This window comes from Macrobrachium nipponense, chromosome 26 (assembly GCF_015104395.2).
Source record: "Macrobrachium nipponense isolate FS-2020 chromosome 26, ASM1510439v2, whole genome shotgun sequence".
NCBI lineage: Eukaryota > Metazoa > Arthropoda > Malacostraca > Decapoda > Palaemonidae > Macrobrachium > Macrobrachium nipponense.
In genome coordinates this window covers 66,598,014-66,613,013 of record NC_087215.1, presented here as the reverse complement: position 1 = coordinate 66,613,013, position 15,000 = coordinate 66,598,014, and the positions used below count along the sequence as shown (strand labels likewise).

General features: G+C 36.7%; 1 protein-coding gene across 6 annotated transcripts in view; it reads left to right on the top strand.

The window, feature by feature from the left end:
• Positions 1 to 15,000, top strand: part of LOC135200360 (uncharacterized) — a 199,070-nt gene that overhangs the window by 171,094 nt on the left and 12,976 nt on the right. For 3 of the 6 annotated variants that reach the window (XM_064228964.1, XM_064228966.1, XM_064228967.1), the window contains exons 3-4: positions 5,876 to 6,006; positions 7,730 to 7,867. In XM_064228964.1, the coding sequence (XP_064085034.1) occupies positions 5,876 to 6,006; positions 7,730 to 7,867 (269 nt within the window). The other 3 variants (XM_064228965.1, XM_064228968.1, XM_064228963.1) reach the window with 3 other exon arrangements.

Here is a 15,000-nt window from a genome sequence, read left to right as displayed (position 1 = left end):
CAGATGAAAATAGATTTTTATTTCACTCTCTCTCTCTCTCTCTCTCTCTCTCATTAAGATGAGGATGGGAAAATCTTACTTAACGCTTAACGAAGTATGCATAAAACAGTGCAACTTTTATATATATATATATATATATAGTATATATATATATATATATATATATATATATATATATATATATATATATATATATATATATATATGAGCAGAGAAGAGAAATTCAAAACATTGGAGCTGCCTAGTTATACCAAAGTAATGTAACTCTCTCTCTCTCTCTCTCTTCTCTCTCTCTCTCTCTCTCTCTCTCTCTCTCTCGATTTATTTTCCAATATCCCCATCATCACCAGTTACGGAATATGAATGGACATAGACTAGGGCCGTCGCTTTATGGTTACAGATTAAGCGAAGCGATACACAATCACTGTATTTCATTTTGTAATTAAAAGGATCGTTGATACCGCACCGCTCTTGGTTATTAATAAACACAGTTGGTGATATTGTTATTGGTGGAAAAACTGAAATTTCGGTGGGAGTCGCCAGATGCTTAAAGGATTTATATATATATATATATATATATATATATATATATATATATATATATATATATATATACTATATATATATATATATATATATATATATATATATATATATGACATATATACCACTATATATATACTATTATATATATATATATACGTATATATGTATGTATATATATATGTATATATAGTATGTACATATATACACAATTTTATATACATATATATATAATTTATATATATATATATATATATATATATATATATATATATATATATATATATATATGGGGATACAATCCACAATGAAGTAAAATCCTTTTGTAGTTTTGAAATATATATATCTTATACAGATTAAAGCTTTCGACCATCAACTGTGGTCTTGTTCACATTTTAGTGAATAAGACCACAGTTGATGGTCGAAAGCTTTAATCCTGTACAAGATATATATTTCAAAACTACAAAAGGATTTTACTTCATTGTGGATTGTATCCCCATTTACTTAGAGGTACGACATAGTACCTGGCTTCTGCATATATATATATATATTATATATCTATATAATATATATATATATATGATGATATATGTATATATACTATATATCTAACTTCATCTATACATATAACTATCACACACACACACACACACACACACACACACATATATGATATAGGACTATGCACCACGAATCGGTTTCTTTTTCTTTGCAGTTCCTCTCTCCCCTTCCATTAACCATTACGTTTCCCCCACGCATCAAGCTTGACCACCCTTCTCCCCCTCTCACATCGGAATGGGGAAGAGGCGGTTTCAGTCTTCTTTTTCTAGTTGCTGTTTCTTCTCCACCTGAATTATCCATGGAGGAGTTGAAATAGGTCTGTTTGACATCGTGTAGACTGGCAGCCAATCTCCTGAAGCCGCGGTCTTTCAGTCCACAGCATTTCAGAAAGATGGGTGCCTATGCATGCCCAATATTTTACTCTTTGCCATGCAAAATAATCCAGAGAGAGAGAGAGAGAAGTCAGTCTCCTTAAGTACTTGCTTTAGTCAGAAGAATTTTTTTTATTTATTTATTTTATTTTTTTTTAGTAATATTTGATTCAAAATTTTTCTCTCTGTATCATCTCTTATTAGGCGACTGAGAGAGAGAGAGAGAGAGAGAGAAATCAGTCTCCTCAAGTACCTTGTTTTAGTCAGAAGTATTTCTTTCTTTCTTTCTTTTTAAAGTAATATTTGATCGAAAATTTGTTTCTCAATATCATCGCTTAATAGACGACTCAGTCTGTAAGCATACAAGCATTCGCGCGCGCGCGCGTGTGTGTGTGTAGAGAGAGAGAGAAATCTCTTTCGTAATGATCTCCAAGAATCTCAGATTCCTTTTCCCTTAACTGTGTATACTTCATTCCCATAAAGTATTCATCAAGTTCCCTCATCCTCAGCTGCTTCCTGACTCCCTCATTTATTCAAAGTGATCTGACGTCACGTATAAAGGAATGGTAAAGAAAAAAAAAAAGAAAAAAAAGGAACGATAAACGAACTTAGATGGAACAGGCAAGGAAAGGAGAGGTGATAGTAGAATTGACAGGATATGACAGTGATCAGAAGACTCCCCGGGTTTGTTGTGTGGGGGCAGGGGAAGGGTGGGTAGGGGGGGGGGGGGTGCGGAGGCAGGAACCCTTCAGTAACTATTCAAAATGGCTGTGGGATAAAGGATGTGTCGAGATTGTGCGTTGTAAAGGTCGTGTGGGTGTTGAATAATTGTTTGTCTTGTTAGTTCAACACAAGCTTACACACACAGTATATATATATATATATATATATATATATATATATATATATATATATATATATGAGCATTACTGGATTACCGAAGAGGATGCATGAGAAACGAGGATAAGAATGGAGAAGGTTGTTTCTGAAAAGTGTTCAACTGAGAGAGAGAGAGAGACCCCGTAGCGGGGTAGTGCCGTCAGTGCACCTCGTGTGGTGCATTGTAGGCGTGACTTAGGGTTCTTCGCAGCGTGCCATTCGTCCCCTTGCGTTCCTCTTACTGTACCTCCGTTCATATTCTCTTTCTCCCATCTTGCATTACATTCTCTGCTAACCCTTGTTTCATAGTGGAACTGCTTTGAGGTTTTTCTACTGTTACGCCTCTCAATCCTTTTCACTGTCAGTTTCCCTCCTGTTACGCCTTTCAAACCTTTTCAATGTCAATTTCCGAGGGAGAATGAGAGGCCAGTCAGTGGATGTTAGAGAATTGGTTGAAGTTGAATCAAGTCTGCAACTGATTTGTTTTATAATATTGTTCGGTTGCTTTATTTGAATTGTTTAATTACTGAATTTCTGTCTATTAATCTATCATTAGAATCTGTTTATGATTATCTATCTGGATTTAAAATCTATTGAAAAATTTTTGCAGCTTAGGGAAATCTGCAACTACCTTGTTGTATAACATTGTTCGGTTGTTTTATGCATTGTTCAGTAACTGACGTATCTACCACTCTTACTATCTAAATATCTTTCATTAAAATCCATTTAAAAACATCTATCCGTCTTTAAAATTTTCTGAAAAACTCTAATTTCACTTTTAAAAAACAAATAAGTATTTCCGGAACCCTTTCTGATTGAGCTGTCAAAAATGGAAGTGGAGCCATATCACGGTATCCTTCATCAAAATGCAAAACTAACGAAAAGACATAAAAAGAGAATACAACAAGACGTGATCCAACCTCCAGCATACTCGGGACGCGTGTGAGGTTATCCCCTCAAGCATAAGTTGTAAACATTACATTCCTAACTTGACGTAAATTGAAACGTGCTAAACACTACGGTTAAATAGAGCCTTGTTTCACCAACGAAAATTTAAATAAATATGCTATATCTTATTAGAAACATTTTTTCCTTCTATACTGTTTAACATGAACATTATTTATTTTTTACATTTTCATTCTAATGAATAAATCATAAATATCCCGTCCTTAAATTCCTGTATCTTTAACTCAAAGCGAAACATCTTTTTCAGACCTTTTTAGGCTCTTCCATAGACCATTTTTACTAACCCCCCCCCCCCCCCCCAACAAGAACAACAACTACAACAACAACAGTTTGAAGGCTTACTCCCCGAGTAAGCGAAAAGAGATCGAACGAATGATAACGAAGAATTATTGATCTGCCTCAGAACATCGTAATTGCAAGGTCGTGTGTAAATTTCGAATCGTTTTTTCATATTATTATTATTATTATTATTATTATTATTATTAATTTAGTAGATGAAACCTATCCACACGGAACAACCCCATCCAAGGGGAGCCACTGATTCGAAAGTCCAGCTCCCAAAGAATACTGCTTTTTTTTTTCTTTTTTTTTTAAATGTCAAACTCTCAGGTAATCCGTGGAGATTACGAGATACAAGTTTAGTGGAGCGGTAAATGCATCCGTCTTATTCTTCTCTACTTTTTTTTACGTCTTTATAAAATGTTATTATTTATTTTTGTGTTCTACGCTCGATGAAATGACTGATGATATGGAAATAATGAAATAATTTGATGAAGGTCCAGAGTTAAAGACTATCACGTTGTTCGTTTTTTTTATCTTAACGCTCTCTCTCTCTCTCTCTCTCTCTCAGAATCGCTTCAATGCATTGTGTAACTTCTCTTGAGTAGCTCATCATTCTATGGCTGATATACCACCCATCCCCCCCCCCTCTCTCTCTCTCTCTCAGAATTACGTCAGCAAATTGTCGAACTATTTCTGACTGACTTTCTATTCCGCTGATCATTTTCCTCTCTCTCCTCTCTCTCTCTTCTCTCTCTATCTCTCTGTTTCTATATCTTATAATATATAGTATATATATATATAGATATATATATACGATATATATAATATATAAGATATATATACTATATATATATATATCCTAAGAATTTCTTCGATAAATTACTATATTATGACTTTCCATTGATAACATCGCATCCCACTGAGTATTCCTCTCTCTCTCTCTCTCTCTCTCTCTCTCTCTCTCTCTCTCTCTCTCTCTCGCATCAAGAAAACTGCATAAACTGCATGATGTTTTTTTTTTCTTTAATGTGAGTCAGCTTCAGTCATCAGCTCGTCTTAACCTTGAATTCCAACGAAGCCAATTGGAATACTCTTCGGGATTCCTTCTCTATTCCCGAGTTCGTTATATTACGATTTCCGTGCCGTTTCTGCTTCTCCTTTTCTCGCTTACCAGGGGAGTAAGCCTACAAACTAATTTGTTGTTGTTGTTGTTGTTGGGGGGTAGGGTAGGTCTGAAAAAGGTGTTTCGCCTTGAGTTAAAGATACAGGAATTTCAGAATAGGATAATAATGATTTATTCATTGGAATGAAAATGTAGAAAAAAAATAATGCGCATGTTAAACATGCACAATATTATTTGTGATAAAATATAACATATTTATTTTAATTTTCGTCAGTGAAACAACGCTCTTTTTGACCGTAGATTTTAGCACTCGCCCCGAGTAAGCTGAAGGTCGGGTCACGCCTTGTTGCCTTGGTATTCCCTTCATTCGTTTTGTATATCTTACAGCGACGCCGTTAGAGTTTGGTCCCTTTAACTCAAAGGGTTGTCCTCCTTGAATATGTTTATACGTTTGTAACTGCTTTCTTCTTCTTCTTCTTCTTCTTCTTCTTCTTCTTCTTCTTCTTCTTTTTCTTTTTCTTCTTCTTCTTCTTTTTCTTTTACTTCTTCTTCTTCTTCTTCTTCTTCTTCTTCTTCTTCTTTTTCTTCTTCTACTTCTTTCAAAACCACCTCAAAAAAAACTAATCATTAAGCAAACCTCCTTTGGAATAAATAATGATAATATCCTTTATTTCAGCTCAGGGCCATATACATGAATTATACAACATACAGACATTAACATACACAATCTAGATGCATGAAACAACATGATAAAAAAATGAATAAACGGCACTATCTACACATTAGCTGAGGTAGTATAAAAGATAGTCATCATAGTACTAGTAATATAACAGTAATAATATTGGAGAGAAAAAATTGCATTGAGAGTTATAATAGTCAGATTACATAACTTAAATTTCAGCTAGAGACCTTACGTGGTTACAGTAGTGGGGTCCAGAGGGCTAAATACGAAAATTGAATGTAGAAAAACTTTAACTTGATAATGGAGTCTGTTCTACCTAGAGCCTGGAAATGTGCAGTATTTATAGATGTCTGAACGTCTGCAGTCTGCTCTATCCACAGAGCATGAGTTAAATGCGAAATAGTTACACCACACACCCACTGCATTGTCTCCCTTTTTTATCAAGAGCCTCTTTTTCGTCTCCCACAGGTCGACCAGTGGAGTGGCCCCCCCGTCCTGAACTCACCAGGAGCCAAGAGGAGTTAGACCAGGTACAAAGACCTCCTTCCAGTGAGCCGGCACCGCCTCCGGTGCCACCTAGGCCAGCTAACTATCCGCAGGTGACGCTCAGCTGCTTTCGCATAACAAATAGCTCGTTCCAATGCCATGTCCGCCGCTGGCCTCTCGTCTGAGTTGAATTCATTCTGTCAGTGGACTGAGGATGAGTCATTTCCTTGGAAGGAAATAAGGGGTAGTCCTGTTCTCAGGGTTGAGTGGATGAGGCAGTGACTCAGTTCAAATGGATGATATGATATATCAGTTTTTGAAGACTATTCTGTTTTTGGGGATTAGAGAATGATTCGGTGAGTCAGGTCAAATGGATGATACAGTGATGATACAGTTTTTAAAGGAGACAGCATTCTGAAAGGATCAGCCAATTGACAGTTAACTAGAGTCGGTTCTCAGGCTAGATAAAATTAGGTATAGTAGATTCACATCAACCGTGCATTTGATGTCTAGGCCCGTCCCTTACGGCGCTCCTGATTGGCTGTTGATAAGCCAATCACAGGGGTGGAAACTCTTCTCAGTCTCTCTCGAGAGTTCACATAGGAAGGATGTATGTTCCACCTCTCCTGAGAGACGTATCCCTCAGAAGAGGTGGAACATAGATCCTACCCGTGTGAACTCTCTCGAGAGACTGAGAGTTTCCAGCCCTGTGATTGGCTCATCAACAGCCAACCAGGAGCATTGTATGGGGCTGACCTAGACATCAAATAAACGGTTGATGTGAATCTACTATAGTTCTCATGGATCATACAGTGATGAGATCATCCACAAGTGATTTTTTTGACTGATGAAACTATTCTCGGGGATGTTGAATCAGTGAGTCAATTCTGATTCAATCTGTAGAGATGGTAAACAGATGAGTCACAGATCACAGACGTGCAACAGGTGAGTCACTTTCGCCGAAAGAGAAATGAGTCGATTCTCAAGGATGATGAAGTCAGTCAAGTTTAGTCATTTTCTCTTGACAGATAAGGGATGACCTAATTCTCAGTTATGGTTAACCAGCCGATGAGCCAAGTCTGAGGTGACTAATCGACTGATATGTCATTTCCCAAGTATATCGAAATGAGTAAGGTCTCAGAGATGCTAGGGTGATGAGTCAGTTCTCTGTGACGATCGACTGATGAATCTGTTCTTACTGATGATATTGTTCTTGGCTTTGCCATCAAACCTTTATTTGTTGTCCCTGTGCAGGGGAAAGACGTCAGTTCCTTAAGTGGTACAATGACTCATTAGCGTAGGGTGAACGGGGTTTCATTAGGCTAAGGTGGAGGTGCCACTGGGTTTATGATGATTCTGTAAAACTCTTAGCAAATACCTAGGTCCTAGATAGACACATTAAATCAGTAAGTACACAACAGAATGAGCAATCAAAGGACGCAAGAGGCAACTGTGTACAGAGGAATGTCAAGAACTCTGGCTTTATGAAACGTGGACATGGCATAATGAGCTAACTAATCGAAGCCTTGAGGAGCAGGTAGCAACCACTGACGCTTTTCAGTAGAACTCTGTAGATGATTTAAATTAAAGTGCTTGCTTCGAGTATCAGCAGTTCTGTTCTTCAAGCTAAAACTGCCAGACTGTCAGTAATCTGTGATGCTTTTGCTCTTTCGCTCTCTCTCGCAAACTTCTTAAAACCCTTTATAAAGTTCATTTCTCTGGTAATACTTTAAAAACTCTGTTCTGTATCATATAAACCGATCACTTTTAAAAGTTTGTCATTAACTGAACCCACATTGGCCCAGAGCAAGGAATTAGATGAACATTTTCCAACAGGCAAAAATGGATCAAGTTCAAACGCAGCAACAGATGGTCATGCAGCAGCAACAGCAGCATCAACAGCAGCAACAGCTTCAACAGCAGCAAAGGCAGCAGCAGGTCTCTTCCTCAGTTCAAATGAAAACGGTTAAACAGGTACAGGAATACCAGACGTATGAGCAACAGTTTTCCAGCGGGTCCCACGGGTCCTTCCAGTACCAGCTTCCTCCTCAGCAGCAACAGCAATCCTTCCAGTACCAAACGTCCCACCAGTCCGTGTCCTCCTCCGGCCACCAGCAAGCCCCCCATGGCATGGAATACCAAGTCCCGTCCAAATGGGCCCTTCTGGCACGGTCCCCACCACCAAGGGCCAAAGCACGGCGTTCCCACTCCATTTGCCAGCATGAATAGCATGACACCACCCCCCCAGCAGAATGCCTACCAGAACGTAGCGGCACCCCCACCCCAGCAGTTTTCAAACCAGAATGCAGCCCCCCCTTCCCAGCAGTTTGCGAACCGGAATGCAGCCCCCCCTCCACCCCAGCAGTTCACGAACCAGAGCCCAGTCCCTCCCCAGCAAGTGTTCCGGAATGCCGCCCCACCACCAGCAAACCAGCATGCCAGTCAGAATGCCAACGCTGCCCAGCGTGTCAGTGAGGATGCTGCGCAGACCTTACAGTCAGCCAGTCAGAAAGTCTGCGATCCAGTCTATACCTCTGGAACGACCCTGGATAACCCAGATGGATACACCTCCGCTTACAATACAATCCGGGGAGAGTGGCCTCCTAAGGTAAACGTTCATTGCATAAAATAAAAAACAACTAAAAGTGATTTCTTGTTAAACTTTCGAGACTTAAAGTGTCTTTGCTTACATACTGACAATACATAATACATGAGTGACTGTCAGGACGGGGGCCGGGGGGGAGTGGGGGTTGTCATACTCACACACACACAAAAAAAAACTGCAAGTTCATCATCATTACCTTAATAGATAAATTGCTTTATATCACCTGTTTAAAAATCATAAAACAAAAATTACCGTAGAATCTCGTCTTTAAAAAATGCAGTAACATCTGTCTTTAGTTATATTTACGATAGTTCGTAAATAATCTTACTTTTCACTTTTGCAATAATTTTGCTTTAGAATATATTTGAGAATCTGATACATCAAAAAAATATTTCAAGCAATGCTTTTGGTTAAGTTTTTCGATCATTTTGAGCTTAAATGCACGGGAGAATATTATCGAATATTTGAGATTTGGACTCATCTTTGAAAAATTCGAGTTCGCTGTTAAAATCATCTTGTTCTAGAACAGCTGTGGATGGAAAGATATATCAGTACTAACAACGAATCACAATAGACAATGAGTTATTGACCCGTGTGTTTAAATAAGTCTGCAGCTATGTATGATAATTGGTTTACTTAAAATTTCATACATGTGTGCGTTTGCGTGTGTGTGTATGGAGGTAGCATATCCACACCGTTATCAAATGTAACCTATAAATACTATACATGCCCACACACATACACACTCACACCCTCTTACTCCTCTGTTTAAACTAAGACATACTTAATACACTGGAATATTTCCTTTCTAAATAAAAAAAATAAAAACTTTTAATATCTTTTTCAAGTCTTCATTCCTATAGCATGGCTACCGCTAAGCGTTAATGATGCAAATCTATTTCTTGTCTCTACTTCCTTCCCAGATTAATCGTCTCCTCTGCTTATTGCAAAGCCTCAGTAGTAGGAAATCCCTGGCAGAAAATTTATGATAAATAATATATGTAATTCTCTTTCAGGAATAAGTTTTAGAGTATAATGTGGTATCTGTAATGTCGACTAACATCTTCCCGAGGTTGATAGCTATAGTAGATTCACATCAACCGTGCATTTGATGTCTAGGCCACTCCCTTGTGACGCTCCTGACTGGCTGTTAATAAGCCAATCACAGGGCTGGAAACTCCTAGTCTCTCTCGAGAGTTCACTCTCCTGAAAGACGTATACCTCAGGAGTGGTGGAACATAGATCCTACCCATGTGAACTCAACAGCCAATCAGGAGCGTCGTAAGAGACTGGCCTAGACATCAAATGCACGGTTGATGTTAATCTACTGTAGTATGAGGTTTCTTCTTGAACTTTAATTAATGACAGGTGGTCAACTGAGGTGCAAAGGTAAGTTAAAGGTTTTCTTGGTTTTGTCATTTCCGAATGACGTTCTTGGCTTTGTCGCGAACTTGTCAAAGCAAATGTATTCCTGAGGGTGACATCAAATTGGTATTCCCGTAGACAAAGCGAAGCCCCTCGGTTTAGCTTTCGAAGAGACAGTATATACTATTGCCTTACTTTCGGTAATTGGATCTAAGCTTTCGAAGGCAGTATTGCATTTCTTTCGTTCCTTGGATCTCCCCTTAACTTTCGGAGAGAAAGTATAGCCATACTTTCGTTACTTGTATCTCACTTAACTTTCGAAGAGAAAGTATAGCAATGCTTTCGTTCTTAGGATCTCCCTTAACTTTCGAAGAGAAAGTATAGTATTACTTTCGTTACTTGTATCTCCCTTAACTTTCGAGGAGAAAGGAGAGCAATACTTCGTTACATCTATTTCCCTTAACTTTCGAAGAGAATGTATAGGAATGCTTTCGTTCTTAGGATCTCCCTTAACATTCGAAGAGAAAGTATAGCAACACTTTTGTTACTTGTATCTCCCTTAACTTTCGAAGAGAAAGTATAGCAATACTTTCGTTCTTAGGATCTCAGCTTAACTTTCGAAAAGGAAGTCTTGCAATGCTTTCATTCTTAGGATCTCCGTTAACTTTTGAAGAGAAAGTATAGCAATGTTTTTGTTCTTAGGATCCCAGCTTAACTTTCGAAGAGAAAGTGTAGCAATACTTTTGTTCTTAGGATCTAAGCTTAACTTTCAAAAAGTAAGTATTGTAATGCCTTCGTTCTTAGGATCTATGTTTAACTTTCGTTACGTGTATCTCAGCTTAACTTTCGAAAAGAAAACAGTGCAATACTTTCGTTACTTGTATCTCAGCTCACCTTTCGGAAAGAGAGTATAACAATACTTTCGTTACTTGTATCTCGGCTCACCTTTCGAAAAGAGAGTATAGCAATACTTTCGTTACTTGTATCTCAACTCAACTTTCGAAAAGAAAGCAGTGCAATGCTTTCGTTACTTGTATCTCAGCTCAACTTTCGAAAAGAAAGTAGTGCGTATAATACTTTCGTTCCTACACTTAACTTTCGAAAAGAAAACAGTGCAATACTTTCGTTACTTGTATCTCAGCTCAACTTTTGAGAAAAAAGTATAGCAATACTTTCATTACTTGTATCTCCACTTAAATTTCAAAAAGAAAGTACTTCAATATTTTCGATTCCTTGTATCCAGCTCAACTTTCGAAAAGAAAGCAGTGCAATACTTTTGTTACTTGTATCTCAGCTCAACTTTTGAAAAGAAAGTAGTGCGTATAATACTTTTGTAGTACGTATAATACTTTCGTTACTTGTATCTCAGCTCAACTTTCGAAAAGAAAGTACTTCAATGCTTTCGTCCCTTGTATCTCCGCTCAACTTTCGAGCTTAACTTTTGAAAAGAAAGTATAGCAATACTTTTAAGTTACGTGTATCTCAGCTCAACTTTCGAAAAATAAAGTACTTCAATGCTTTCGTCCCTTGTATCTCAGCTCAACTTTCGAGCTTAACTTTTGAAAAGAAAGTATAGCAATACTTTTAAGTTACGTGTATCTCAGCTCAACTTTCGAAAAGAAAGTAGTGCATACAATACTTTCGTTCCTTGTATCTCCGCTCAACTTTCAAAGAGACAGCATTACAACACTTTCGTTCCTTGTGTCTCTATCTCTCGGCTAGTCGAAGTGATCATCGCATGCAGTGTGGCATCCACAGTGGGCATGAGGGCTAAGTGGGTGACGCATATAACTAACTGGGCGTGTGGCTAAATTCCTGTCCTGTTGCCAAGTTATATGAGGGGTTGTCTGTGCCTGCGTCCTCCGGACGAGCTGAGCCAAAAAGGGCCGAATCGATTCGATTATGTAGTTTCGACTTGACAGAAAAAAACTCCGTAAGAGCTTTGGAGAACGTTAAGTTCTCAGGGCAATTTTTTGACGTTTGTGGACCACAGAGAGAGAGAGAGAGAGAGATTTTTTAATACATGATATTATAAAGATAAAAAAAAACGCAGGAAAAGTTATCGTGACTTAAGTACATTTTGAATGCAACCACTCATGCATCCTGATATATCTATATATATATATATATATATATATATCCTATATATATATATATAAAATTATTATACATATATATATATATTCATACATATATATACGTATGTATATATATATATATATATATATATATATATATATATATATATATATATATATATATATGCATGATGGTTTATTGCATTCAAAAATGTACTTACGCCTCGATAACTTTTCCTGCGTTTTTGTTACCTTTATAATATCATGTATTAAAAAATTCTCTCTCTCTCTCTCTCTCTCTCTCTCTCTCTCTCTCTCTCTCTCTCTCTCTCTCTCTGGTCCCACCAAACCTCAAAAGTTCCCCTGAGAATTTAACGTTCTCCAAAGCACTTAGGGAGTTTTTAATGTCAAGTCGAAACTATATAATTGAATAGATTCGGCCCTTTTGCGCTCAGCTCGTCGGGAGGACGCAGGCGCGAAAGAAACCCCGCCCCTCATTTAACCGAAGAGGAATTTTTTCAGTTGATAAGAACTAGCGTACATTCAAAAAGCAGGTTTTGCGAACTTGATACGGGGTTTTACTATTACACTATCATATATATATTTAATGCAACCTCTATCTTATCCAGTCTACCCGTAGTTTTGATAACATTACGAGACGGGAACGAAATGCAACAACAATATATATATATATATATATATATATATATAATATATATATATATATATATATATATATATATATATATATATATGAACTTCCGCCCTGAAAGCTCGCGCGTGAATTTCCGCCCTGAACTCTCGCGCGCGCGCACGCGAGAACCACAAATAAAAAAAATTGAATAAAACGCTAGCGGGGTAGTCAACAACACTATATTGTATTGCAGTTGTACGCAATTGAATTTCACCGGGCGAATTGCAGTGTTTCCCGTTCAACTTTGGAAAGAGATGCAAACGATTAATATATATATATATATATATATTATAATATATATATATATATATATATATATATGATATATATATGTATATATATACACACGCTTAAAAAAACCACAGTAGATGCACGTGACTTCATTAAATAAGCGAATCCCACAGGAAAATGATAGTCAGAAATCCAAACGCTTTCGTCTTTTCTAAGACATGCTCAAGGGGCTAATGAAATACAATTGGAGAGAAAGTCTCAGGTACACAACAAGATCAAGAATACCAGATGGTTAATTGTCAAAAAGGGTAAAATAAAAAATTAAAAGAGATAATCCAGGATTATCGGATATCACACGGTCACAAACCTAAACAGATTTGACCCTAACCGAAATTACAAAGTATCTTTACAGTCCAAAACATGTAAAAACTGAATATATTAATTGTTGCTTATATTTCTAATACAACTTTTTCCATTATGAAAGCATCAAGTTTCAATAAACCAAGACTTAAATTTAGAACATTTCTATCATTTGAATTGATGAAACAAGATTCAATGATATTCCTTTTAACTGTGTCATTACATGGGATTAAGGCTCTTGCTTGACTCCAGTTAGTAGGATGAACTAAATCTCTCATATGTTCGAATAATGCATTCGATATTTGCCCAGTTCTCACAGAATATTGGTGCTGTTAGAGACGTTGAAAGAGATTTTACCGGGTATGTCCGTAATAGACTTTATCACACTTTTTTCAAGGGAATTTTTCATATATGCAGCCTGGAAGATCTTTAGGAGAATTTTTGATTACTAAACTCTTGACATTAATATTACTGAAAACAACATTTATGTTAAAAAGCTTTAAAATTCTAGGGATATCTAAAAACTTTTCACATAAGGTAATTTTAGAATGTTATGCTTACTAAATTCAAGTTTGTCAGTTGAATAAAATGTTTTTCTAGCTCTTTTCCATGCCACATCTACAAAAGTCCTTGGGTATTTAAGTTTCAATGCAATATCATAAATAGTTTTAATTTCAGCGTCAATAAACTGCGGGCTACAGACACGTAAAGCCCATAGGAATATCCCAGAAAAAACAGATAATTTAACATTTTGATGGTGATCGGAGTAGTAATGAACAAAAGAGGCAATATTAGTTGATTTCCGAAGGACTGAAAAGGTGAAATTTCTATCATTTCTATGGACAGTTACATCAAGAAAATTCAAATTACAATTTCTTTCTTCCTCTAAAGTAAATTTTATAGAAGGGACTAAATTATTGAGATTATTAAGGAATTCCTGGAGATTTTCGTGAACTGGCCAAATAGAGAAAATTTCACCCACATACCTAAACCATATAACTTTTTGGGGCAAAATTCTTCGTAAGAGTTTTGTCTAAATAAATTCCATGTAAATATTGCTAAGGACAGGAGATAAGGGATTACCCATAGCCATGCCAAACTTTTGTACAAAAACTTCCCCATTAAAACAAAATTTACTATCTTTGATACATAACCTTATGAGACTAATGAGGTTTGCTACAGTTAAGGGAATGTCATGCCGTTCTAATTCATCCTCCAAATATTCAAGTAAACCATCTACAGGCACTTTTGTAAATAAAAAGAGAACATAAAAACTAACCATATTAAAATCAAAATTCAAATTTAAACGATTCAATTTGTTTATAAAATCAACATTGTTTTTAACATTCGTGCTAGAAATGTTTCCTACCAAAGGAATAAGAATTTTTACAAGCCATTTAGATAAATTATACATAAATGAGCCCACTGAACTAATGATTGGTCTGATAGGGTTATTGATTTTATGTGTTTTGACTAAATTATACATATAAGGTAGGGAGGCGCATTGCGGTGTAAACTGTTTAATTAAATGGTCCAAGCCCTTCAAAATGGATTTAATTTGTTTATTAAAATGGGAGTTCACTGTCTGTGTAGGATCAGACCTCAGTTTCGATAAGTATCAGTATCATTTAGCAATGTCATTATTTTACTTACATAGTCACTTTTATTCATTATTACCACTGCATTAGATTTATCTGCTGTTGTCACTTTCACTGTTTCGTCTTCTTTAATTTTCTTAAAAGCCTGGAGAAATCTCACGGGTACATTAGGGGGA